Source organism: Formica exsecta, unplaced genomic scaffold (assembly GCF_003651465.1).
Source record: "Formica exsecta isolate Colony F162 unplaced genomic scaffold, ASM365146v1 scaffold72, whole genome shotgun sequence".
NCBI classification, from domain to species: domain Eukaryota; kingdom Metazoa; phylum Arthropoda; class Insecta; order Hymenoptera; family Formicidae; genus Formica; species Formica exsecta.
Window position 1 is genome coordinate 1,258,504 of NW_021853485.1, and position 26,848 is coordinate 1,285,351.

The 26,848-nt window shown below is 36.0% G+C and overlaps 4 protein-coding genes across 10 annotated transcripts in view; 2 read left to right on the forward strand and 2 right to left on the reverse strand.

The window, feature by feature from the left end:
- The window catches only part of LOC115243563 (syntaxin-1A), a 72,642-nt gene extending 59,897 nt beyond the window's left edge, over positions 1 to 12,745 (reverse strand). Inside the window, exons 1-2 of one of the 5 annotated variants that reach the window (XM_029820679.1) lie at positions 12,443 to 12,732; positions 4,110 to 4,196 (exon numbers count right to left, since the gene is read on the reverse strand). In XM_029820679.1, the coding sequence (XP_029676539.1) occupies positions 4,110 to 4,196; positions 12,443 to 12,475 (120 nt within the window). In that variant the 5' untranslated portion in view covers positions 12,476 to 12,732. Of the gene's footprint in view, positions 1 to 4,109; positions 4,197 to 12,442 lie in introns of all 5 variants that reach the window. The other 4 variants (XM_029820681.1, XM_029820682.1, XM_029820680.1 and 1 more) reach the window with 4 other exon arrangements.
- A 922-nt stretch (positions 12,746 to 13,667) lies between these two features.
- Positions 13,668 to 16,513, forward strand: LOC115243565 (GTP-binding nuclear protein Ran). Of its 2 annotated transcripts, none has more exons than XM_029820684.1 (3): positions 13,668 to 13,812; positions 14,467 to 14,952; positions 15,194 to 16,513. In XM_029820684.1, the coding sequence occupies exons 2-3, from the start codon at positions 14,521 to 14,523 to the stop codon at positions 15,407 to 15,409; spliced, it is 648 nt and encodes a 215-aa protein (XP_029676544.1). In that variant the 5' UTR covers positions 13,668 to 13,812; positions 14,467 to 14,520; the 3' UTR covers positions 15,410 to 16,513. The 2 variants fall into 2 exon arrangements, with proteins under 2 accessions (XP_029676544.1, XP_029676543.1); XM_029820683.1 differs by having other exon boundaries at positions 13,753 to 13,911.
- A 55-nt stretch (positions 16,514 to 16,568) lies between these two features.
- On the reverse strand, positions 16,569 to 19,363 carry LOC115243562 (elongation factor Tu, mitochondrial-like). Its single transcript, XM_029820677.1, has 6 exons — positions 19,202 to 19,363; positions 18,947 to 18,999; positions 18,400 to 18,565; positions 18,002 to 18,309; positions 17,254 to 17,915; positions 16,569 to 17,174 (listed from the first exon to the last, which is right to left on the reverse strand). The coding sequence occupies exons 1-6, from the start codon at positions 19,236 to 19,238 to the stop codon at positions 16,982 to 16,984; spliced, it is 1,419 nt and encodes a 472-aa protein (XP_029676537.1). The 5' UTR covers positions 19,239 to 19,363; the 3' UTR covers positions 16,569 to 16,981.
- Positions 19,364 to 19,415: 52 nt separating this feature from the next.
- Positions 19,416 to 26,848, forward strand: part of LOC115243561 — a 29,791-nt gene continuing 22,358 nt past the window's right edge. The window contains exons 1-3 of one of the 2 annotated variants that reach the window (XM_029820674.1): positions 19,416 to 19,565; positions 19,937 to 21,302; positions 21,898 to 22,032. The gene's annotated coding sequence lies outside the window, so the exon portion shown is untranslated. Of the gene's footprint in view, positions 19,566 to 19,781; positions 21,303 to 21,897; positions 22,033 to 26,848 lie in introns of those variants that run through there. The other variant, XM_029820675.1, reaches the window with a different exon arrangement.

Genomic DNA, 26,848 nt, shown 5'->3' on the forward strand with positions numbered 1-26,848 from the left:
TAATCTTACCGTAATATTTTTATGTACAGAATAATGAGACAAATCAATTAGTATAAAAAAAATAATTGTTTTTAAGAAAAAGTATGTAATTATTTACAATGTATTTTTTTAAACAATTATTTGTTTTTTCTTTACACTAATTGATTTGTCTCATTATTTTGTACATAAAAGTATTACGGTAAGATTATCGAAAACTAAATATTTTATGAGATATTTTATTTTTTATATCAAAATATGTCAGAATAAAATATAAAATAACTCAAAAAGTACTTAATGAAAAAATACTTTATTAAAGTGTTTTGAAAAGCTCTCAAGGTAAGCTATAAGAACATGCAATAAAAAATGGGGGGTTCCATTTAAGAAAACGTCGATCACATTGATCTCACCTTGAAAAGGTCACTCAAGGTCAAATCCATATTTTTATCATGTGGCCCCCTCCGAACCCTACAACTTTTGTTTGAAACATTTTTTTCGATAAAGCTTACTTTCCGAGATATTTTACAGTTTCAAGTTAAAAAAACTCACTCTGTATAATAACAATAATAAAGGCACACGCAATCTCGATGCTATAACAGGAAAATAATAGGAAACTTTCAGATGACAGGGTGCTTGTGGAAAAAACAGCGGGAAATAAAGATGCGCGATAAAACGAGCGAAATGACGACGAAACGCGGTAAAAATCAATCTAACTTGGCGCGCGCGAGCTTTTCGCGCGCACTCTTTTACGATCATCCATTTACATGGGAACGCGCTCTCATTTCACCGTCAAGATTCTTTCGACTCGTTGGAAAATATCAGCAACGGAGAGAAATTTCCACGATATTCGTGTATGTGTTGTCACCAGATGGAAATTGCATCGGCAATGCAATTTTTCCGTCGCGCGTTCCATCGTTGTCGCTTTATTAGCGGCATAAATATAAATACGTGGTGCCGATGTAAATCGTGAATTATTTAGCAGCGTATAATGATCCTTTCGACAATTTGACGCAAATTTTGCGCGGATGACATTTTTGCGCACGTTATGCATATTTAACGACCGATGCCTGCTCGTTTTTGCAGTTTTGTTCTTTAAAAGCACGTAAACCGATAATCCGCAACTTTTTTATTCCGTAGGATACGTGATTATAAAGATTTCTCCTATATAAAGAGAATTTATACGATAAATGTGAGTGGCGAAAATATTGAATAGCATGTATGCCAAGTAAAATCTGCATAAGAAAAAATTTTATGCAACAACACATCTTGATAACAGATACGTAAGCTTAAGAGTTTCTCTACGTAAACGCGTGGGCTTTATACATACCTTTGTTATAAGTAAAATAAATGAACAATTTATCTGCGCATATATTTCCGATAAATACATAAAGCAAAATAGAAAGCTAATACAAGTTACAATAATACAATTGTGGCAAGTGGTTTGCAAGTGTAATGACGATATTTAATACAATAAATGTAAGTAAAATTAGCATCTCGCGAAGCAATTTATTCTTGAAGTTCCGCAGCGGAACTGAATAGAATCTCTGTTCATATAACTCTCTGCAAATATTCCCAGGGATAATCTACCAAGTTTTGTTATCTTACTCATAAGTCATGAATCATATCGTATTTGTTATTTAACGAAATTAAAAATATACATTTGGTTTTCTAAAAGAAAATATAAGTACTTTGTGTCACAGAGTAAAAATATATTTTTTTAATTACACAAGTTTAATTTAAAATTAAATTTAAAAATATCATAACACAGAGAAATCACAAAATTATTCATTAAATCATTAAAGAATACTTACAAATTTTTTCCCTGATCATCTTACGCATATCACGGATAGTTGAAAACATCCGATTTGAGTCGTCATTCGAGCGCGTTCCCGAGTTCCGCCGCTTACATAACACAAAACATATAAAAACGGTGACGTGTAAATGACGTTTATCGATTAAAACACCCGGTAATGCCATTTTGGTTTTCGCTCCGCGAGTCGCATCTGCATTTGGATTACCTTGCGTCTCGATGATCGCGTTGAAATCTTTTCCGCCCGTCTGAAATTTCGCGAGCGTTGTATTTTTCGCCGTTGAAATTAAAAACCTTCTCGTAAACGTCAAACGCACACGGCCACGAACGTCGGCGAAACAACGTGAGAAACACGCGTACCGTTCGCGGTAATTATTATCCAGCTACCAGCGAAATCATACACGATAATTATAGCCGCGTGTAATTATCTTGGCGATCTGATACTTCTCCTTGTCTCTAATCGACATAATCGGCAGCAAACATGAACTGATCCTTAACGCGGGATACGTTGAAGGATATATATCGAGATAACTTTTAATTAATTACATTCCGCCGTTGTTGCAAAATTACTTAACGATAAAGATTATTCGATATTGGATAAATTATGAATAATATATATTAAATGAAAAATATAATAAAGTAAATATAATAAATATAGATGGGGATTATGCTAATAAAGATAAAATCTTAAACCAATAGTTTTAAAAATAGATAGAGATGCGCAAACATTTGCCAAATATGCAAAGATCAAGAACGTATCTTATTATTATATTTTGTAAAAGTTACCGTTTGCTTTGCATTTCCCAACATTTATCCGTAGAAGAGTCACATGAATAAAAATGAAACAAATACTGGAAACGAAAGTATGTCCTTCAAAAATATGAACCAAAAATATATTGTGATGTATTTTTCTTACAATCTTCTAAATCATCTTCTCTTTAATCTGAATTTTCTTTTTTATTCTTATGTTTTTATAGCGTTTGTTACAATGTTGACATAATCAACAGATATTTATTCGTAACCAGTAAGAGAGATATAAATTTATAAAATATATATGTTTATTCTCTTTTCGCAAATTATATCTGACTAAAAATGTATGTTAATTAAAGCGAAATTTAAAATATGATATTCGAGTTTGATAAAATAACTTACAAATGTTGCAAACCATAAAATAATTTCTCTTATCGTTCTCTATTTTTTTTTAAATTTGATGAATGAAATGGTACTATCGGTACGCGATATAATACAAGTTATTCTGCACTCCAAATAACACCTCCTATCTAGGACAACAAATCACAAGCTTGTGAGAGAAATAATGTATCAGATAGAGAAACTTTTTTGCATTCGAGAGAAAAAGTGGCTTATTATCGCACATGCGATAAGTGTGCATAAAATTACACGTTCGCTTTTCTATTCTTAGTTCTCGAGTTACGTACCGATAGAAGTTAAATGGATTTTTTGTTTTCACAAAATATCCGCGATATATATTTATTCTGTAAATGGCGAACGTTCGTTAAATTAATATCAGAGCAATGCAAAAATTGATTAATTTTCCGAAAGACGATTATCCGATAATCCTCAAATAATAATTCGCAATTTACAATTTACAATTATCCTCGAAAAATATTTAATACGACACGCATATGACGGAACATACGGTGAAACGTGCGTCGCTTTTCAGCATGAACGTGTGTTTGCGATTCCACCATAATTCCGTATAAGCTGATTAAACGATATGATTAACGCCCGACGTATATGCACGATGTACCGATGCTCGTTAGAGATTTTGCTTCAGTAAAGCGATTACGAAGGCATCTCCGAACCGTAAAAATCCACGCTTTGAGAGAAAAAGATGTGTCACACGTTTGATGCAGCTACAAGAAAGCTGCATCTTGTTGCCCGAGCAAGTGCCCGCACACACACACACACACACACACACACACACACACACACACACACACACAGACACATCTACAAGTAAAAACATTTTACCGTAAAATAAGGGAGAGCTCTCGTGAGGCGCGATCGATAGAATAAGAGAATCTTGTGCAAAGATTCCAGCGCGGAATTTTTAGGGAATGCTGCGTTTCCTCCGAGTTATTAAATTTTACACATACATAAGCATCGTTACGCTTATGTATTATTCTGCGATATTCACATATACCTATATGAAAAGAAGCGAGAGAAGGAAACGTGCATTGTCCTCGGAACGAACGATGTACTCTTTTCGCTGATACTGGTTTAACCTACTTTCGATTGTTGGAGAATCGCGCGCGGCGCCGGAAATGAAATTGCCGCAGCAACAAATTAATTCGTCACTCACCTCCGCGAAAAATTCCGTCATGAAATCATCCGGCGCCCCGACGTTGACGGACACATCGTCCGCCACATCGTCGTCATCCGACTGGGCCTGCAAAAAGAAATACAATCATTAGAAATAGAGGGTAGTACACTACAATATTCAAAGATGTTTATTTTTCTTTTTTTATAACTAATATCAGAATAATAACTAATGTGAATACAACAGAAGAATAAAAAAGAATAACAGACTAATGTGAATGACATCATAGAGAATATTTATATTTAATTCTATCCAATTAGAAAATATCAATTTTATTTTCTATTTTATATAAAGTGTTCCTAAACATATATATGTAGCGCAACCAAAAAGAAAAATAATTATTTTTCCATTTGCAAAATCATTTATTTCGAAAAAATAAAATCTATAAAAAATTGTAATATTTTGAATTATTTTTTTATAAAAAATCGGTTGTATCATCAATTCAACGATATTCCCATCTATATATTCATTTATTTATCTCTATAAATACTTATCTAAAAAATATTATTTTGCGTTCGACAAGTGAAAATATCATACAGTAATCGTTTCCGCGATACTTGATTTCCCGGAATACTTGGAACGGAATGACGATATAAAATTGTCGAATATTATACACGAAGCTCATCAATTAAGACTACGTCGGACGTGATTTATTCCAATGCGATAAACGTAAACGCACGAATATACATACATGACTAACGAGTTTTATCAGAGATTGCGTACGCAGACATGTATAGTACATACGCAATCTCCCATCCTGATAAGACTGACTTCCTCTCGCGTAACGTGGCACAACCGCTTTCAGTCGTACAATAATGATTTTGCCCTCGTTAGGATAATCTCATGTATTGTAATAAATATATTATCTTCGCGTAACGTTCGAATCAAATCGAATCAAAAGTTAAATCGCGGCTTTATTCTACAATTTGTCTTACATTTCTTATTCACTGAATAGATAATACTTTATATAAATTATAGACAAAATTGTAACAATAGATTTAGCTGTGAAAAATGCGTAATTGTTTACAAAACCATTATGCTGTAATCTCTTTTATATGGATAATAAATTATATTTATAACTGAAGTGCTTTAAGTGCTTGTGAAAATAATTTATTGCATTCCTTTCATCATCTTATATATCTTTTCCTTTGTCTTATCTTAACCAAGGAGAAATAACCGCTAAGGGCATTGTGTGATATACACAGACTTGGAATACTGGTTAATATTGGTAAACATTATTGTAAACTTTTATGTGAGCATTTTTAATATATTATATATAATTAATTCTGAAAAATATTTCTCTATATATATTATAAATATTTACGAGATACTATTATATACTTTTTTATCATTACTAAAATAAACATACATAGCTTAAATATTAATATTACGTAAGAAATTATATGGCAATTCAAGATTATAGGCACTAGTATATTTTGATCCGCGGTTTTCTCCTCGAACTTGGCCTTTATCTGTCTGATAAAATAAATAGTAATCATATCGCACTATCATATTGTTATCATAATCATATCGATTTAAATTCTAATACTGACTTTGTTACCGATTACTAATAATCCCATTCAAACAACTGAATAATTAATTCATTGTTAAGATATTCTTTATTAAGTCATCAATAAACTTATAGAGTTTATAGTTAAGATCAATAAAGTTATTACTATTTCACATTTTCCAAATAAAGAAATAAATTTTACATTCAATCAATTTATTTCATGTTACATCATAAATTAACTTATAAATAAATAAGATGAACAAAAGTATTTCATTTCATTTCGATGCAAAGGATTTCACACATCGAAAATAAAATTTTTCTTTGCAGCAAATCAAGAAATGTTGGATATAATGGGCTAATCAAGATTGCGAGAAAATTTCTTTTATCAACTGATAAACTATAACATAAGCGACAGAATTCTTCTTCATTATAAGTTTAATGTTGTTGTCAAAAGATAAAAATCTCGTGAAACGAAGCATCTACAAGATGTCATCACGTTACATTGTTTCTACTATCTCTCGGATGATTTGAAGTAGATATTAATCAAAGTTGGGGAATATTATCAATGTTTCAATTATTGAATAGAATATTAGTTCAACTTATATTTTCATACTTTTAACTATTTTGAAAAACAAAAAGTAATGTTCTTTGATAAGTTTTTTAAAAGAAGAAAATGTTAATCTTATATTGTGCTAAAATAATTATGCATGGAAGTGATATTTATATCAACTTGTGCCATTTTTCCATTCAACAATGTCGAGATGTTGTTTTTACTAGCAATTTTATGTAATATTTATTCAGACATAGAAAAAACGACATACAAAATAAAATAAAGACAAAATAGTATAAGTACCAGATTTTAACCTGTTTTAAAAAATTATAAAAATATTTAATGTATATACGAAACTTTACACAATCTGCTTTTGTGCGTGTCATAAAAATATACATATTAAAATGCAAGAAAAAAGCATCACTGACGAAATTTATGGAATTAAAAATGAATATTTTTTTTAAAACAAAACTGTGCGATACATAGCGAACATAATTTTTTTTACTCTTTCTAAAGTCTATAATGTCTCTGTTAACAGTTAATGCATAATTTTTTTATCGAGACATGATGCAAACGCGTACCCTGCGCCTGTTAGTTTCGCGGCTCGTTTCTCGATCGCCCTAGTTGTCGCTCGGGTCCTCGCTTAATCGATACGATATTTACATACAATTAAGAAACGATTATAGGCACCGCGCGCGGGCGATTACGACAAGAGGACTGAAAAGTGTATCGTTACTCTCTTGTTATCGATATCGCGTCGAATTTCTGCTGCAAATTTCTTCAGCGCGCGAATATCGCGACCAAAATGGCAAATAGTATATTCCGATAATGATAGTACACGAGAACATCGGGTAAAATAATAACATAATCCAAACAAAGTTTAGCACGACAACTGCGAGGCGAACTATAATGTTATGTGTATCTCTCCACTTTCTGTAACATACGCAAGTTGCGAGTGAAATCGATATAATTCTGGTTAGTTGGCGGTTACGATACCATAGACGCGTAAACACAACGCTTTATGTGTTTATTCGTGACAACGGAAATGGGAGAACTCCAGGTAACTCCAATAATTTGTCCGTATATCTATTAGCAGTGCAGATTGAATATTCATCGATATTGTAATAATTTCAAACTATGCATATTTAATTACGAAAAATATTTCATTAACAACTCTGTGCTTTCGAAATACACGTATATAAAACTTCGTAACGCAATATTTTCCGATAATTTAAGAGATATCGATAAATTTCGCTAACACAATTTGTAATACCGGCTCATTCTCTCAAGCTTGCGCGCGCTTTCGCTGAAGTAATATATGTACATATTTTTTGTGCTTTATTTCACATTATTTTATAATACGTGTATTCCATATAGTGCCATATTTAGATGCTATCTTATGCCTAACGTAATTTTCACGCGATCGATCATTGTTCCCGTTTCAACTCGTATCGTGCTAAGGTTGAATCGCACCAACAGTCCAGGTTAACTACTTCGGATCAGCTATTTGCTATTTTTTTTTTTTTTAAATTACGCTGTTCCCTGCGATACAGGCAGAGTAGGAAAATCGTGTTGAACAGAGATAGCGTTAATCGACTTTTTCTACTGCCGGATCTCGTTCACGTATACACATGCGTTCTAATTTATATATCATATATTTGTCCTAAATTAAAATATATTTTCTTATAGATAATTCGCAAAACAAATAGATGGTTTATGAAACCGTCCTTTCCCCAAATAAAAAAATCAAAATAAATACGCATTTATTATAGAACTAATATGTTTTCATTTGTCAACAATGTAATAATTTGAATACTTAAATTCGCATTTTTAATATCGTAAATTTTGCGTTTTAAATTTAATCAGAGAGATTGAAAGTCATATAATTTCGATAGATTCAGATTTCGATGCGAGAAATACACGAAAATGATCTCCGCGCTTATTTCTGATAATGAAAACGAGACAATTGACATAAGATATGTACATATTTCCATATTTACAGTATCGAAAATCGAGATTACCGGATTTATACCGATTTTAACCAGAGATCCATACATCTAACGTACCAGTATATTGATATAAGGCAATCTCCTACGAGGAGGCATCTTCAATTCTTTAACAAACTCGAAACATTCTCGTCAATGACATCGAATTCTAAGCGACAGCGGGTAACTTACTGCGTTTGTCGAGCATAGTCTGAGCATGAGATGTCTTTCGAGGTGATTAGCACGCCTAACAAATCGTTATACGTCTATAAAGTCTCTGTTAACAGTTAATGCATAATTTTTTTATCGAGACATGGTGCAAACGCGTACCCTGCGCCTGTTAGTTTCGCGGCCGTGCTCGTTTCTCGATCGCCCTAGTTGTCGCTCGGGTCCTCGCTTAATCGATACGATATTTGCATACAATTAAGAAACGATTATAGGCACCGCGCGCGGGCGATTACGACAAGAGGACTGAAAAGTGTATCGTTACTCTCTTGTTATCGATATCGCGTCGAATTTCTGCTGCAAATTTCTTCATTAAATTAAATCAGAGAGATTGAAAGTCATATAATTTCGATAGATTCAGATTTCGATGCGAGAAATACACGAAAATGATCTCCGCGCTTATTTCTGATAATGAAAACGAGACAATTGACATAAGATATGTACATATTTCCATATTTACAGTATCGAAAATCGAGATTACCGGATTTATACCGATTTTAACCAGAGATCCATACATCTAACGTACCAGTATATTGATATAAGGCAATCTCCTACGAGGAGGCATCTTCAATTCTTTAACAAACTCGAAACATTCTCGTCAATGACATCGAATTCTAAGCGACAGCGGGTAACTTACTGCGTTTGTCGAGCATAGTCTGAGCATGAGATGTCTTTCGAGGTGATTAGCACGCCTAACAAATCGTTATGTAAACGGCAAGACTATAGTAGGGATAACCTTCGCGAACAAAATCATCAAGAAAATAAATGCGCGCTATCGGCCAGGTCAAGGAATCGTCCTCGTCAAAAGGACAAAACACATCTTGTTCCTCTAAACATCACGAAAAAGAATTCCAATTTTAAGAAATTTAAAATGTTAAGAAGAGGAAAAATGTGAAAATATGATTATCTGGAGCAGTTTTCAGAAATGTAAAATAATTTCGTAATTATTATTAATTGCAAATAACAATATAAATATTGTTGTCTAATATAAATATGATTAACTATAAAATATAAAAATTAACTAACAAATATAAGAGAACACACACATATCATCTCTATATTATATTATATAGATGTGAAATATGTGTGTGTTCTACATTTGTTAATAATAAAAAAATTATTATTTGAAAATTATTGAAACAAGTTTGACATTTTTCTATGTAAAATATTACAGTGCAAACAATATACTGTTTGATACCTTTTTCAAGTCTTGCGAGTTTATAAAGCTATGTGGATCGATGTCAAATATATGTTGATATATTTCAAAAGAAAGAAGAAAAATTGAGATTGTGTGGTACACATAAAATCCGCGGGCATATACCAGAAATCTTTATAGCGAACATAAAAGGTCACGACACACTCTCCACGAGATACCGACATAACACGCGAATCACAATTGTAATAAACTCGCAATCATTTTTGAGAGAGAATTATCTCATATCCCGCGCGTGAAAAAATGTCTCGCAATTCGTATTTTCTCATAAAGGAATCTCGGTTATTTATAAAAGATGCTCGCACTTTTTATGCAGAGCGTCAAGAACGATAATAACCGAGCGATGTAAATGCGGGACGAATTTTAATTTTTCGCGTTTCTTACAATGGAATATTACAATGGAATATTACTCTCTCTCTCTCTTTTTTTCTCGAAACTCAAAAATTATAAATAATTATTATAAAAGCGAAAGGGAGTAAAATAATACGAGCCAAACACAGATCATAATGCAAAGAGACAAAGACTTTCTGAATTATATGTAATTTATAGATAAAAACGAACATTTCAAGCTCTTCCGTTCAGATTATTTTCATTGTTGGAACATGTCATTCTTGTTATCCTGTTATTTCTTACAAAGTATGTTTTATATTACAATATATTTAAATTTAAAAAGCTATCATGTCGAGCATCTTCCATAAAAAATAGTACCATGATTATTATTGTGAAAAATTTTTAAAGCGATACATAATCGTATATAAAATAAACTGTTTTGATAGTTATGTATAACTTCAAATTCTGAGATATATAAACTTATATTAATAGAAAAGAAAATTTTTTTCGAAATTGTTTCAAAATGGATGGTTCAAATAATATCTCGCATTTTATAATATTATTATTATAAAAATTATTATTGTATAATATAACAATAAAAAAATATTGTTTTCAGAAAACTAATGGTTTAATAATAGTTTCATAGTCAATGGTAGACAAGGAAATCCGTGTTGGTAACATGGGCTGGATTCTACGCCCATATTTTCCACGAATGCCACCAATTAATGAGTCATCGAGGCATCAAATATCAGCTACCGTAATACTCTATGCGTATCATGCATCTTTCGAAACAGAATATATTAATTGAGAGATATATTAATTAAGAATTAAGAACAAAAAAAAAAGGAAAGTCGGTCGAATACTTTCCGCTCTACTATTATTGTTAGTTATTATATATACGATATAAATTGTAAATCATATAATAAATTTTTAAAAACTGTTTCGAGAATTTTGCAAAATTAATATTTGAAATACTCGTAGTATCTTAAAGAGATGTAAAAAAAAAAAATTCATAAAGGTTGCAAAGATAATATATATCAAAAAGAATATTTAATTTTAATCTTAATTATTTAATATGAGAGATTGAACCAAAAATATTCAGATAACAGAAAAAGTGAATAGATAACGATTTACCAGTGATAAAAGCAATCTTTTCGAATTATTGAATTAAAAGCTTGTAATATTTTACGTTATTGTTGATTTTCGATCATCAATAATGTTACGCTTTATCGATATCTCTTCGTCTTATGCCGGAAGTCATATATTTTGATTGAATCGATACATCTCCTGCTTTCATGCAAAACACGAAGGAGCATGTATTGCATATTCGGTACCGCGTCAATGATATCATTGACAAGTCGACGAGAGTCCACAAGCGTGACACAACGATAGCAACCACCGTTATCAATTAAAACGAATCTTCGCGAATTCGTAACCGGCTTCACGCACAATACGCTCGAATATTCGACAGGTGCAATCGTGTCGTATTTATGTGACGAATTTCGCTGCATTGAACCATGCACCGTTGCAACATTGTCACAATTAATCTTTTTATACGACGTGACATTCGTTTCAGCTTGACGAATATTCGTCGCGATGATCCATTATTAAAGTCAACTGACAGCTTTAATAGCTGCAAATCTTTTTGCTTGTGTTTCTTGTCTGTGTCTCGAGGTTTTAAATATCGTCGAAAAAACATCGTAAAAATATTCCAAAGTACGCGTACATGTAAAAAACATGTTGTGTAAGTCGGGAGAAGATAACGCAGAGTGTCCCCTAAACAATTTTGACAAGCTGCGAACTTGACAGCTATTCTCGAATGCTACCCAAATATGGAAATATATATATATCTTATATTGTACGATTTGTCATGAATGAATGCAGCCTACGATATTCGAATCATCACCGGACCATCGCCGGCGATGGGGGATACGTTCTCCATTCATCGGCGCCTCGCCAATAAGTGACAAGGTCGGCCATGGTCGCCATGGACCCGGGTACGACACACCGACCGGTTCGGTGGTCTCTGGCTGAGAAAACACCACGGAAACCGACGACGATGATCACGATGACGGCGACGACCTTTAGTTCCCGCTGTGCGAAACCGAGCGCACAGCGGGAACACCTGTCAGCTCGTGCGAGCGAGCGAGACGCCTGTCATCCGCCGCCGGTTACGCCTTCTCGATGACGAACCGAGCCGGTGCTGGCGCGATGAAACCGTTCCGCTCGATTCAACTCGCGAGCTAAATGACTCGCGAGCACCGAGCGTATCATGAGAAAAGATTAAGTTTACACGCGCCGTAACTCACACGGGAAAGTCGCGGGGCGTGAGTTACGCGTGTACACGAGTGCGTGAGATACGCGTGTCGACAGGGTTAGCTGGTGCATCGTGTACATAGGTAAGATAGAGATAAAGAAAGACAGAGAGCGACTAGCGCAAACAGAAAAAAGAGAGAGAGAGAGAGAGAGAGAGAGTAGTCTCTCTCGACGGGATTCACTCACCGCGACGAGGGCTGCTAATCTATCCTTGGTCATGATGAAGGGTGACGAGGAGTTGCGAGTCAGCGGGCGGTGTACGGAGCGGCGTGTCTAGCGGGTAATCCCATTCACGGTTTTATCCATGTACGACGTGCACGGCCACTAAAAAACTAAAGGAAACGACGGACGCACTAGCACCGCGAGAGAGGCACGATCGTAAAATCGATACACTCGCGAACTCGCCTTCTGCCTGCAGTGCTGTCCCGACGCGGCGCGCACGCGCCGATGACGTCAACTTCGTCTCGCAGGGACGACCTGCCGCGCCATGGCGCCCCCTGACAAAATAAACAACAACTCGAACAAGGATGCGATTTCAAATTCCGCGCCCTTTCGCAAAATACTTTCACGCTCACTTAACGAGTCTCATATTTTCACGCTTCTCTATTAATGTTTATAAATATTGACATATATACACTTTTATACGGAAGAATGTTTGCGTAGTCACGATAAAATAAAATATTAGAAGATCTATTGTAGCGTACATTTTTACAAATGATGTGAACAAATATAAATTTATGGCATATACGTGCCTTAAATGAAATATATGTATCGAGACAATGAAACAAGATCAATGCAAATAATAATAACATTAATATATTGGAATAAAGCTTTGATTAAAAAACTTCTACGGTATACATTTTTCTCATTTCTATGACAAGAGAAAGTAGAAAAAAATATTGAAAATGACCTGATTATATGCATATATATATCAAATAATGAAGGAAAAATTGAAAAAAAGATGGAAGGAAGAACGCGATTAAAATATCTTGAATTAATTACTTGGATCGAGACGATAAGTATCCAACTCATCCAAAGCTTCCTCGTGATATATGCTTCGTCCATATTCCCATTTTCCCGCGCATTCGACACTTGAAATAATCAATTTATTCCCGAAAGAAAGGAAACGTCCGTTCGCTTCCGCGAACGAATAAAATCGCGAAATCGCTCGCGAGTGTCTCCCTTTGAACATTTGCCGCCACGAGACGAGTCGCTACGTGAACCCACTGTGTTTTTCTGCGCAGACTGTATTGTACCGTCTCGTGCACGTCGGTGCACCGGCGACCGGCAACGAAATGGCGCGCAGATGTCGCGCTGATCGCGCATTTCCGGTAGTCAATTGCGAGAATTAAGCGTCCATCGAGGGAGAAGCGCGTGCATTCTCGTCGCAGAAAATCGAGCGAAAAATCGAATCTGACTTTTTCCCGTCGATTACGCACCACGTCACCCGCGACCACGCAACGTCGCGATTCGACGAATCGGCGAAGGTGGCAGGTCGCCTCCGCTTGTCTGTCTCAGAGGAACGCCATTGTGAGCCGTAGCGACTGTGCTGCGCGGTGAGTGTACCGTTCATTTTCACGTACATCAACCGTCCACCCGGGAAAATTTCGTACCCGCGTCGCCTGACACGTCCGAGACGCCGGGGAAAATCAACGGTAATTACGACGGTCCGCGTCGCCGATCGCGGGATACGTCAAACGCGGTAAATAAAATCGGAGGGAAATCTCCGACCTTTCGCGTGCGCGCCGGGCACGACAGGCGCCATTCCACGTCGCCGTTGCAGCGGCAGCGATATCGGTGAATTACGGTGTCCGAATGTGCGTGCTTCGACCGGCGACCGGCTTTTCCCTCCGATTTCCTCGCCGCGATTCCCACGTGCCCCTCACCGAATATCGTTTACCGCGAGGATACCTCGGGTACGAGACGCGCGCCGAACCTGTCTCGATCACGTTTCGAACGCGTGACCGCGAGGTTTTCCTGTAGCTTCGATCAGCGATGTCCTTGGTCAATTTTTTCAAGGGACTCTTACGTCCACGTAATCTTCGATTCGACGCGATTGATCTCTTTCTTTCTCTTTTTCGCGCCTTGCGATATTCTTCGCGAAAGTAGAAATGTTTGAACGCGAAAAATTGTCTCGCAAGATCCCGCGTTTTTTTTGCTCGCCGCATAAAATAGTAAGCTAAGAATTTAACCAGTTTCTTTCTTTACAGAAGCGTGAGATTTCCTAACATCGATCAAGTTTACGAGGAAAATTAACAGTAAAAATGGCAAACGAACCCGATATGCCCACCTTCAAGTGCGTGCTCGTCGGCGACGGTGGTACCGGCAAGACCACCTTCGTTAAACGGCATCTGACTGGTGAATTCGAAAAGAAATACGTCGCCACTCTGGGTGTAGAGGTGCATCCGCTAATCTTCCATACTAATCGTGGACCGATCCGTTTCAACGTCTGGGATACGGCCGGTCAAGAAAAATTCGGTGGTCTCCGCGACGGCTATTATATTCAAGGACAGTGTGCCGTAATCATGTTCGACGTTACATCCAGAGTGACGTATAAGAATGTACCCAACTGGCACAGGGATCTGGTCCGTGTCTGCGAAAACATACCGATTGTCCTTTGCGGTAACAAAGTTGACATCAAGGATAGGAAAGTAAAGGCCAAGAGCATCGTGTTTCACAGGAAGAAGAATCTACAGGTATTTACGTAGCGATATTTCAAATTATATATCTGTTGTATCTTGTTTGCGCTTCAAACTTTTTTGATCTCTTATCTTCTTTTAATTTTTTTATTTTATGATGATTCAGTACTCTGATATAAAGTGAAGAAATTGCACTGTCCCTCTAATCTGAATTCTAATTACACTGTTGCTCTAATCTGATATTATAATCTTACATAATATAAAGAATATACAATTTTTGCATTTTTTTACATTCCAGTACTACGACATCAGTGCGAAAAGTAATTACAACTTTGAGAAACCTTTCCTGTGGTTGGCTCGCAAGTTGATTGGAGATCCAAATTTGGAATTTGTCGCTATGCCTGCACTATTGCCACCGGAAGTTACTATGGATCCACAGTGGCAGCAACAGATCGAGAAAGATCTCAAAGAAGCTCAAGAAACGGCATTACCAGAAGACGACGAAGACCTTTAGTTTATTTAATACTGTGGATGTGGCCTTTACGGAGAGTAAGGCCTACTATGCGAGTGTCCCTTGGATGTATTGAGCACTCGTGTTTCTTCATATAGAGATCGAAGATTCTTTCTTTGAAGGAAGTAATAATTACATATTTACAAAAGCAATATTTAGTTCAATAAACATTATTCTGGATATGTAATTTTGGTATGATCTTATATTATCATTATCATTATTATAGCCTTAAAGATGGGTCACTTGGATGTGTTAATACGAAATACACACATGTGTGATTGTGTATGCAAATCTACCTACACTTGCATGTTTAGATTTTGTAAAATTCTCACATAAGGGAAAGATGATATCATATAAATCTAAAAATTAAAAATGGAACAAAGTTAAGGAGCGAAGGTGAAACAATTTGTGATACCAGTTCATAGAATACAGCATGCTGGAATTGTTGGACGTGATGTAATATGAAACAATCCAAACGAATTCTCTACATATTTCGATTCGCTCGCTTGTATAAATGTGCGTGCGTGCGTGTGTATGTACATATATACGTAAGAAATGGGAATTGTATAAGATGTGCTGTATATTAAACACAATCGCGTTAACCCACTTTAAGGCGTATCTAAACTTAACGTTATTTATTTTCTATGTTTTGTTTTTATACTTTTCTGACATCAAATATAGAATACAAACTGCCAATTCTGAAATAGATGTATACAATAGTTCGGCATGCAATGTGATTAGTTTACAAGAAAGAATCTTACGATATACAATTGCAAATTTTTATAAGCAAAAGATGAATGTACCATTTGTTCAACTTAAATTATATAAACAGTGTTGCTTTTCTATACAAGAGAAATTTTGTTAAGAGTATGTGAAACTGTTAATCCACCCTTTTAAATCATTGTTTCCAATAACTAATTAACAGAAAAAATGAGACGTGTAAATTACACTGCTGAATTTTTAGCATAGAAAGAAATTAGAGGAATGACATTGCAACATGTACATTTAATTCTTGTACACTTCTAATAGCGTTTCATTATTCTGCTTGAAGCAGATTGTACCATGCTGATGTATGAACTTTAATAAATTATGAAACTGTTTTTAAAGCTATAATCATCTCGAGCTTTTGTGTATTAATCATCGCGTAATTCCTGATATTTTATTAATGTATTATTTATTTAAGAAATTATATACTTAATCATACATTGTATCTCGTATAGATGCATGAAAACTGAGAAAGAAATGAGAATTATTTGATAAACATATGCTTACAATATATTTGAATTAATATAGACTACTGTCACACTGATCCTTGTTAACAAATAAAATTATAAGGGTCATAATCTATAATAAAGTGGTAAAAATGCCTCATTTAAATATATAATTAACTTATATATTTAGCATTACAAACTGCGCCAGTGTCACATCTTGCATACCTATCAAACTAACTTTCAGAGGAATGTCGGATAAACACTCATTTGAGTTTTGATCGAGATCCGACTACCTGACTTGACATTTTCTCTTTATTATATATAGCATGATTATGATTTATTTTGCAACAAATATTTCTCGAGTCTACTGTTTTTGTTGTTTCTTCAACTCCTTCTTCAACGCCTTCTTACCTTCGAGAAGGGATAGTCGCTCTGATTCGGTAAGTGGTTTCAGAGTGTTAGTAACCACACCAGTTCCTACAGTCACAGTTCCATCTCTTAATGTGAAGCGCTGTCCTTTCTCTAATACCATTGGTCTTATCAACTTTAGTATTAATCTGCAACAAAAGAACAATGAGTATATATATAATAAACAAATGTTTAAAGAACTATATATGTAAATGGAATATATCTTACGTGCTGTCTTCTCCTGGCATGGCCAAGTCCTTACCCATTACAGCACACTGTGCTGCACTATCCCATGTTTTAGAAAACATTTGTAATTGTGCCATATTCGCTATAGGTTTCTTTCTGCCACCTTCCTCCTTGCTCAATACATACACTTGCACTTCTATATGATCGTACGCCTTCATGCTACCAGGTTTGCACATTACCATGCCTCTTCTAACTTCGTCTCTCTTTAAACCTCTTACTAGAGCACCAAGTTGATCTCCAGCATGGGCTTCATCTAATATCTGATGGAACATTTCTATACCTGTGACTGTACTTTTCAAAACTTTGTTGTAACCAATAAACTCGCATTCCGTTCCCTTTTTAAGTTTTCCGCGCTCCAATCTACCAGTGGCCACAGTACCTCTCCCAGGAATAGAATATACGTTCTCTACCGGGAGTAGGAAGGGTTTGTCCAACTCTCTTTGTGGAGTCGGAATATGCTTGTCTACCACTTCCAACAACTGTAGGATAGCTTGCGCACCTATTTCAGGATTCTTTCCTTCGAGAGCACAGAGCGCACTACCTTTCACTACCGGGATGTTATCGCCGTCATAACCCATTTCAGAAAGCAATTCTCGTATTTCCATTTCTACTAACTCTACCATTTCCGAATCAGCCGCATCGACCTGGAAAACATTAAAAGATACGATTTTGATACTTTGTCATCTTTATTCTTTTACTCTTAATAAGCAATCTTTCACGTATGTTATACCTTGTTAATGAATACAATGATGTGCTGAATACCAATTTGTTTAGCAAGCAGCAAGTGCTCTCTAGTCTGTGGCATTGTACCATCTGTAGCAGCAACAACCAGTATAGCGCCATCCATCTGTGCTGTTCCTGTGATCATATTTTTAATGTAATCGGCATGACCCGGGCAATCTGTGTGTCCATAATGCCGATTTTCTGTCTGGTACTCAATGTGTGCAACATTAATGGTAATTCCGCGAGCTTTTTCTTCAGGAGCATTGTCAATCTCGCTATATCCCTTAGCTGTTGCTAGCTCCTTTTCGGATAATACTGTTTATAACAATATTTCATGTTTATTCATACTTTTGCTCATGTAGCAAGTATCATTAATCATCTTGTAAGAGTATAATAAATGCATACCTTTGGTAATAGCTGCTGTCAGAGTTGTCTTGCCATGATCTACATGACCAATGGTACCTACATTGCAATGTGGTTTGTCACGAGTGAATACTTTCTTCTCGGCATAAAATCTCTGGCTGATAACAGTTGGAAGAAACAGCCGACTATTCAATTGATGACGACGTTGCTAAAACAATATAGTGATATAATATATAATCAAAGAAAGAATTAGAATTTACAATATAACTGTATATGAAATATATTAAGTAATTAGTACATTAAATCACATTGAATCTCATACTATATAAAAGATATACATTTAGAAATAAAAATTGAGAAAAGTCAAGAAAGTCAAAGTACAAATATTAATGCGATGTAAAAATATCATAATCTTTTCTTGAAACATTGATTAGAGTAGCATATATTTGCGAAAAAATTTTCATTGATAACGATTTATTTGAATATTGGCCTCTATACAGCCACTGTAACTCGCTATTATCATCAGTTACGAATGCGTGTGGAGTTGACGAATCGTACGAATTATTGTTGACAACAAACGTGAACCTACGCATTTCGGCAATTGCTTCGTGAAGATGATCTGTCTGAGGGCTTGTCTTAGCACTGAAACAGAAAGATAGTTACGTGATGAAAACCGAGCTTTTCACTGATACTTTCGAAGCGCCTAACCACATTTCATCACGTGCGATAATCAAGTTAAGAAAGAGATTCCGGCGACAAGACAACGTAGAGAACGATCGGCGAAAGTTTACCGAAGAAACCCATCGCAATCGTTGACGCGTACACGCGTTTCTTATAGTCTTACCGGGATTAAAAATCGCTCTTGTAGAGATGAGAGCCATGTTTCTCAATAATGAAGTACACCTAATATCTAGCTCGCGTAAATTTCCAGCATATGATGGAAACTTGCCGGAGAGAACTAACGGAGAAATGAATGTGGGATGTGCTGCCCCCTACGCGACGTTATTCAACATCTGTGATAGCGCGGGGTCGAGAAAAGATCTGAATTATCAGTGGAGGCAAGGTAACTTTTTCCCTAGGGCGGAAATGTGAAAAATTTTACCAGTTGTTGGAAGTAATTGGACGTTGGACGTTTAGGCGCATAGAATGGTTCTTATTTTTAAAATCAACGCATACAAATCTCGTTTTTTTTACTTCTAATTATATATGTACGTATACATTTTTTAATTGTTATATTTATCTCTTTTAGGGCCACTTTGTGACAAAATAAATTTCCTACCTCGAGTAACACCCACATTTTATTTTATTGATGGTATTTTGTAGATACAGAAAGAATTATTAAATAATTTTTCATTTGATATGTGGAAAGAAAGATTAGATTTAGGAACGAATTATATATTAGTTTAATTTGTTGTAGCAATTCTACTAGTTGAATTAATTATTCAAGTTATATATAATTGGAGTTTGATTAAAATGATTCTAATATTCTAATTACATAAATATATAGAATGCACGCGCGCGGAATACAAAAAAGATTTAAAAGTGTACTTGATACCAAAATTTATTTAATGCGTTGCAGAAACAGTAAAACTAAAACACAAAAACATCAATGATGGCAGAGATGAAAAAATACCTGAGGAACTGTGTGATTCGCATAGAGGAGGCCAAGCCTGCACCTTTTGTGCAACCAGCACAAAAGCTGCATGTGTTCCTAGCTGATATAGAACAGCTTATTGAAGATGTACCTGAGGAATGTGTGATTTGCATAGAAGTGGCCAAGCCTGCAGCTTTTGTGCAACCAGCACATACGATCTTAACTGATATACCTATAGAAGAAGAAGAGCTTCTCACAGCTGCAGTGTGCTGGATACTTGGAAGTAGACCTAAAATAATACCGCTACGAGTGGTAAATGGATGAGACTTATAAAGCGTGCAGTGGCAAACTTTGTGTCAGATCAATTGCTGATATTTCTCGGCATGGCAGGTATAATAACACTAGTAAAAAGACCGACAGCAAATATTGAGTACCTCTTAAAACAATGGCAAATGATATGTGCTACAATGAGCATAGACATCTTCGCATCAAGAGGTGCTGTGCCTCCTTCATAAGTTTATAATTGCATTAAAAACATAGCTTAAAAACATAACCTGGACATATACACAGTTATCTGTGAATATAAAACTATTCGGCCTGATATTTAGGGAGCCCAAAAAGGATACATCAGCCATCATAAATGTGTACTAAGTCAGATAAAAATGGTACTGAAAAATTTTGGGTTGAAATCAGTAAATGTGATGTATAACTTTATAACGTTTTATAGTGCGTTTATAGCACATCAGGCCATGAATTTCAAATGCACAATAGAAGATGTAAAAGAAATGCATGGTTCTATATATCCATACATATGTGTATTAACTCTGACAAGTGCAGAACGATTAAATCATAGACTTTATCCTGATCTGTTCTATGCAGTAGTTAAGATGCAATTTATAACAAAAACTTAGAACCAAAGAGCAGATTATAAATGGCAAATATGCAGCCCACAATCTCAAAAGCGCTAATAGATAGGATGGCAAAAAGATCGTTAAACGAAGTGCTGGATATAGATTACGACGACGATCGAGGTCTCCCCAGCCAGAGATGCTGGGAACCGAGGAGAGGATAGCGATAGGCGGCAAAGTATCCAATCATCTTATTTAAATTGTAATAGAAATTGGTGTTAAATGCATTAATTAAACTCGCGACCAGCAACGTATGAGCATGTAAGATAATCAAAATATAAATCGAGCTCATGGGAATTTTAACTGACTATCTTATCATAAAACGCAACGCGCGCAGCGCTAATAATTGAGCGGAATAATTAGGTTCGCAAGAATAACGAGACGGAGAAGGATAACATTATCGTCATTATACCGCATCCCACTGATACTCACACGGATAACAGGTAAAATGTTTCACGGAGAAAAGATAAATGAGGCGAGATATCGAATTGTTCCTCGTGCTACTTCCCTTGCAATTTTGATCACGATTCGTACTCTTTATACATCTGTCAAATTACTAATTGTGTCGAAATTGTAATAGCGCTTCTTTCGATCCGTATCGAAAGAAATAAGCATTTATTCTTATAAGCTCGATGAATTTGAATATTAGAAAAAATTTTAAAAATTTGGTATAAATTAATTACCTAAATTCGAGATTTGATTTAAAACTAAAATTTATTTTAATATATCTTTTTTTTAATAGTAAATCTCCTTTTTTACATAATTTCCAATTGTTTCTTCTTATAGCCAATTAGATAGACAAAAATAGAATAAAATAGAAGGAAAATTTTAACACTGGTAGAGACGATCTTTAGTTTAAAAGACAATACACAGAATTCATAATTCTTATCAAATAAAATTTTAACAATTTTAAATTTTAATATTAGTTTCTCTCTGAATTATAAAAATAAATTATGATAACACAAGATTCGATAAGAATATATGACATATCATTTTGCATTTTTCATAAAATCGATCAATTTTCTCCAAATTCTCTAGATAGGATTCAATATTACCAAAAGGATTCTAAAGATGAAGATGCTAGCTTTGGCGATGACGATAATGATGTCGATGAAGAAGAGGGAGAAGGATGATTAAGGAGTTGATTGAGTACGATGGAAGGTCGCCAGACAGGTATAAGAGCCATACAGGCCGTTATTACTATATCCGATTGCACCGGCTCCATTATTCGATTATTTGCGATTCTTTCACTTCTGGTACGCTCTCACCATCTCTATCGTCTCGACTGATTAGTACCTGGATTATCCTGGTTGGAATAACGTATCGAATACATTTAATAAAAAATACTCGTGTGTGCAATGGATTTATCGTAATTTCTGTTATCATTTTCCGTAAATTTTTATCAGCCTGAAGTAAATTTTATTCTGATAATAATTTCGAGAAATCAATCATTACTAGGCAATATTAGGAATTAAATCTGAAAAGTGTAAACATAACAAAATTGTATAAGAAAATTGAGACAAATTATATCTTTATAAAGTTGAGTAGCTCTAATCAGATTATTTCGAAAAAGTTCTTTCCACTCTCTCTTGAAGAATCAATCCTTTTTTTTATAAAACTCTTAGATGCGAGGGAAAAAATGCAAGAAATAAAACTTGTAAATTCTCAAGTCATTAAAAAGTTTCTACAAAAGCCTTAACTTTTAATTCTTGAAGATAAAAACATTAATTCTCTCGAAGCTAATTATCTCGCTCGCGTAATTTGTCAACCGGTCGCCGTTACATCGGGTTTCTCTATTTCATTGATTGCAAATACAGACACCACGAAGCGCGCGTATAACGCGTACGATAATAGGCACTAAAAGGCGCGCGTAGAATGACGAAATAAAAAAATATAGCGCGGCGCTTGACCCACGGGCAATTGCACCGATGCACGCGTCTGTAAACGCGCTACGTGAAGCATTACACCATGGGATTCATGAATGTTTCATCAATGCGCGATGCGTATATAACTGTATATCCCCTCATGGGCCCTTGGTTGTAACAGCCGCCCGGTATTTCTTGCGCCGCAACACCTAATGGAATTTACGATTCGTTACGCCGCCGTATTTCACGGATCTGCACGCGACTTTTCGTAAGAATAACACACAGTGACACTTTATTACCCCGTCTTTACCTCATTGCGCGTCTTGGCGGGCCCCAGGTTTCCCGTTACGAAATGACACGGTGCGTCTTGTTTCGTGGCTACTCGCGTGGAATTTTCGAGCGATGATGATAACGACGATGTGACGAGGTTTCGCGCAAGCAACGTACATTATTACAGATTAGCGACATAGAAAGCGGTATAAGCTATCATATAAGACAAATATTAGGAATTAAATCTGAAAAGTGTAAATGTAATACAAAATTGTATGAGAAAATTGAGACAAATTATATCTTTATAAAATTGAGTAGCTCTAATCAGATTATTTCGAAAAAGTTCTTTCCACTCTCTCTTGAAGAATCAATCCTTTTTTTTATAAAACTCTTAGATGCGAGGGAAAAAATGCAAGAAATAAAACTTGTAAATTCTCAAGTCATTAAAAAGTTTCTACAAAAGCCTTAACTTTTAATTCTTGAAGATAAAAACATTAATTCTCTCGAAGCTAATTATCTCGCTCGCGTAATTTGTCAACCGGTCGCCGTTACATCGGGTTTCTCTATTTCATTGATTGCAAATACAGACACCACGAAGCGCGCGTATAACGCGTACGATAATAGGCACTAAAAGGCGCGTTTAGGCGCTTTTAGGCACTAAAAGGTAGAATGACGAAATAAAAAAATATAGCGCGGCGCTTGACCCACGGGCAATTGCACCGATGCACGCGTCTGTAAACGCGCTACGTGAAGCATTACACCATGGGATTCATGAATGTTTCATCAATGCGCGATGCGTATATAACTGTATATCCCCTCATGGGCCCTTGGTTGTAACAGCCGCCCGGTATTTCTTGCGCCGCAACACCTAATGGAATTTACGATTCGTTACGCCGCCGTATTTCACGGATCTGCACGCGACTTTTCGTAAGAATAACACACAGTGACACTTTATTACCCCGTCTTTACCTCATTGCGCGTCTTGGCGGGCCCCAGGTTTCCCGTTACGAAATGACACGGTGCGTCTTGTTTCGTGGCTACTCGCGTGGAATTTTCGAGCGATGATGATAACGACGATGTGACGAGGTTTCGCGCAAGCAACGTACATTATTACAGATTAGCGACATAGAAAGCGGTATAAGCTATCATATAAGACAAAGTGCTACCGCGTCGCGCTTCTTTTGCGACGCACGGTTCGTTGACTCTTTGATTGTAGCTCTACAATTCTAACTCGAAGGACGAATATTGTACAGTTATAAGTACAGTATTAGAGCGATATATATAAACAAGTGTTAAGAGAGAGAGAGAGAGAGAGAAAGAGCAAGAAATTCTTTTTAACACTGAGAAAAAAACGTTGATATACAGACGTTTCAAATTTATGAAGAGTCAAATCCCGAGGAGTGATTCACTCCTAATATTTTAATTATATATTACGAAAATAAGAAAATTTATATCTTATAATCTATAAAAGAAATTGATATAGATAAATATATATACAAATTTATATCGCGTTTAAATCTTTATGAAAAAATTTTGATATATACATCAAATTTATAAAGGCTTGAACCTCGAGAAGTAATTCAGTCCTAATATTTTAATTAAATTATGAAAATACGAAGATGGTTGAAGCTGACAAGATTTAGTAGTTGTGTTAATATGATCATGATTAGAGTTCACATATCGGAGTGAAAAACATGTGGCTTTTATGTAGCCCGTAAGTAAGCTGAAGCATTTTTGCAATCGCGACGAGCAGATAGACGTTTGTCGCGAGAAGATCGGAAAAATGCGCGGACACAAAAAATATGAGGCGAACCAAGACCATTAAGTCGTTTACGAGGATGTCGCCGGGATGTAAGAAACGGTAGCGTCCTGCGGTTCGCTTGGCCATTCGATTCGAGGCACCTGCTCGGCGGGCTCTTAAGTTACGGGTGAAGAAAATTGCGGAGCGGAATGCCTGTCTATCGAGAAGAAACTCTTCGAGATCGTTCTTCATGATCGCCGATTTTTCCCTGCCTCGCCCTATTACCACACACAGAGAATTTTTTTTCTCTTTCTGTAACGCAGAAGACGGTGATAGAGTTTTAATCACGCACGGATCGAAGCAGATGAGCGGTGATCGTCTTATCGGAGAAAGTTTCATTTTCTTAAGCGCATAAGATAATTGCAAAATATTGCTAAATAAAAGCCAAAAGAGCGGGAAAATAATTAAGATGCAATAACTTTACAATTTGTGATACAGTTATCATTATTTAACGATTCTATAATGGAGTAGATGTACGTCAGTCAATATGTGGACTTTGATAAAGGACTACTATGTCACATAACGTAATTTGTTTTTTGGAAAGATATAAATATCTTTTTGTATTGTAAAAAAACTTTAATTATCAGATGCAAAGTATACTATTAAGATTAGAATAAAACGACAAGAGACCAACATTATAAATGACTATTAGATTTAATAAATGATAACTTTAAAATTTAATAACCAACATAAAATCATCAACTCTGGTAGAGTATCATTTCTTCTTTATGTGATCATAAAGAGACGGGAAGACACAAAGCTATTCACTGAGTATCTATTCATTATTTTGCTGTTAAAATACCATATAGAAGAATCATGATTTCATGAATGATTATAAAAGATTAGAAGAGGTTTTCTAGACGACTTCGCGTAACGTCAAAGAAACATTTTGCTATTTAATACGGATGCTTTCCCTCGCTTCTTTCCATTTACTCCGTATCACTGGCTGGCAATCGACTCTGAGACGAAATGACACGGTGGAGATGCAACGCATCTCCAGATGATGTGTACGGTACACACATGAGAGAGTGGGGGAGGGGGTGGGATAGGCTGAAATTAAAGTGTAATAGGCTGAACGGTATAAGATATTAAAATCCACGAGCGGAGAAAAAGATATTTTCCATTAACGCTCATTGAGAGCACGAGCCTGCCATAATGCATCGCATCGCATCGTGCGTGTACGCGTCGATGACGGTCCGCATTAAATAGGAGTGCGTGTCTCGCCGGCCCGCAAAGTCATCTGACCACGAACACGAACACCGCCGGGGTAACAATCGGAACTGCCGGCCCGGCCGGCTGGCTGGCTGGCTGGCTGCTGGAGAATAACATTTGTTTGAAATCGTAACGGTGTTTACGGCCATGTATCTAACGCCGTGCAAACCGCAGGCTACTGCGTCTGTCTGTCCGTGGCTGTTATTATCCGCATCAGACGATCCGCATCGCGGATTAGCCTGATTTCGGCGCCATCGTGCGCGTACGATTATAATGGAAGATTGAGAGAGAGAGATTGATAAGTCTCGAAGAGAGTGGGAGATCACAGGTGCAGCATTAAAGATGCGATGGCAACAAGAAACAATCAATTGCATTTGCGTAACAAAGATTTATAACAAATTTCTTTGCTTTTCTCGATATTTGCCGAAGAAACAATCGGTTTCAGGGAGATTGTCGTTTTATATCGTGTACATTTGTTATCATACCGAGATGAGAATCGCTCGCGAGAAGCAATTCGATGATCGAGACTGGGGCTTTTATTGGCGCTAAAAATGTACCGTTTAGAGATACGATTACGCACATACCTAACCGGCAATATGATTAAGATAACCGCTTATTTACCTTGCTCGTAATGAATTGGTTACGTATGATATACGTGTCCCGAGGTAACGATTATCGGAGCAACGTCCTGGAACCTGGTCAACGATCCGCCACCGATGATCCGCGCCGAGATTCGTTGACAGGATAGATCGCGATCGATGACGGTGATAACAGAGCGTAAGATTCATCAAGGATTTATGCCCCAAGACGGAATTGCCAGTCAATCCTTGCGCCAACTCTT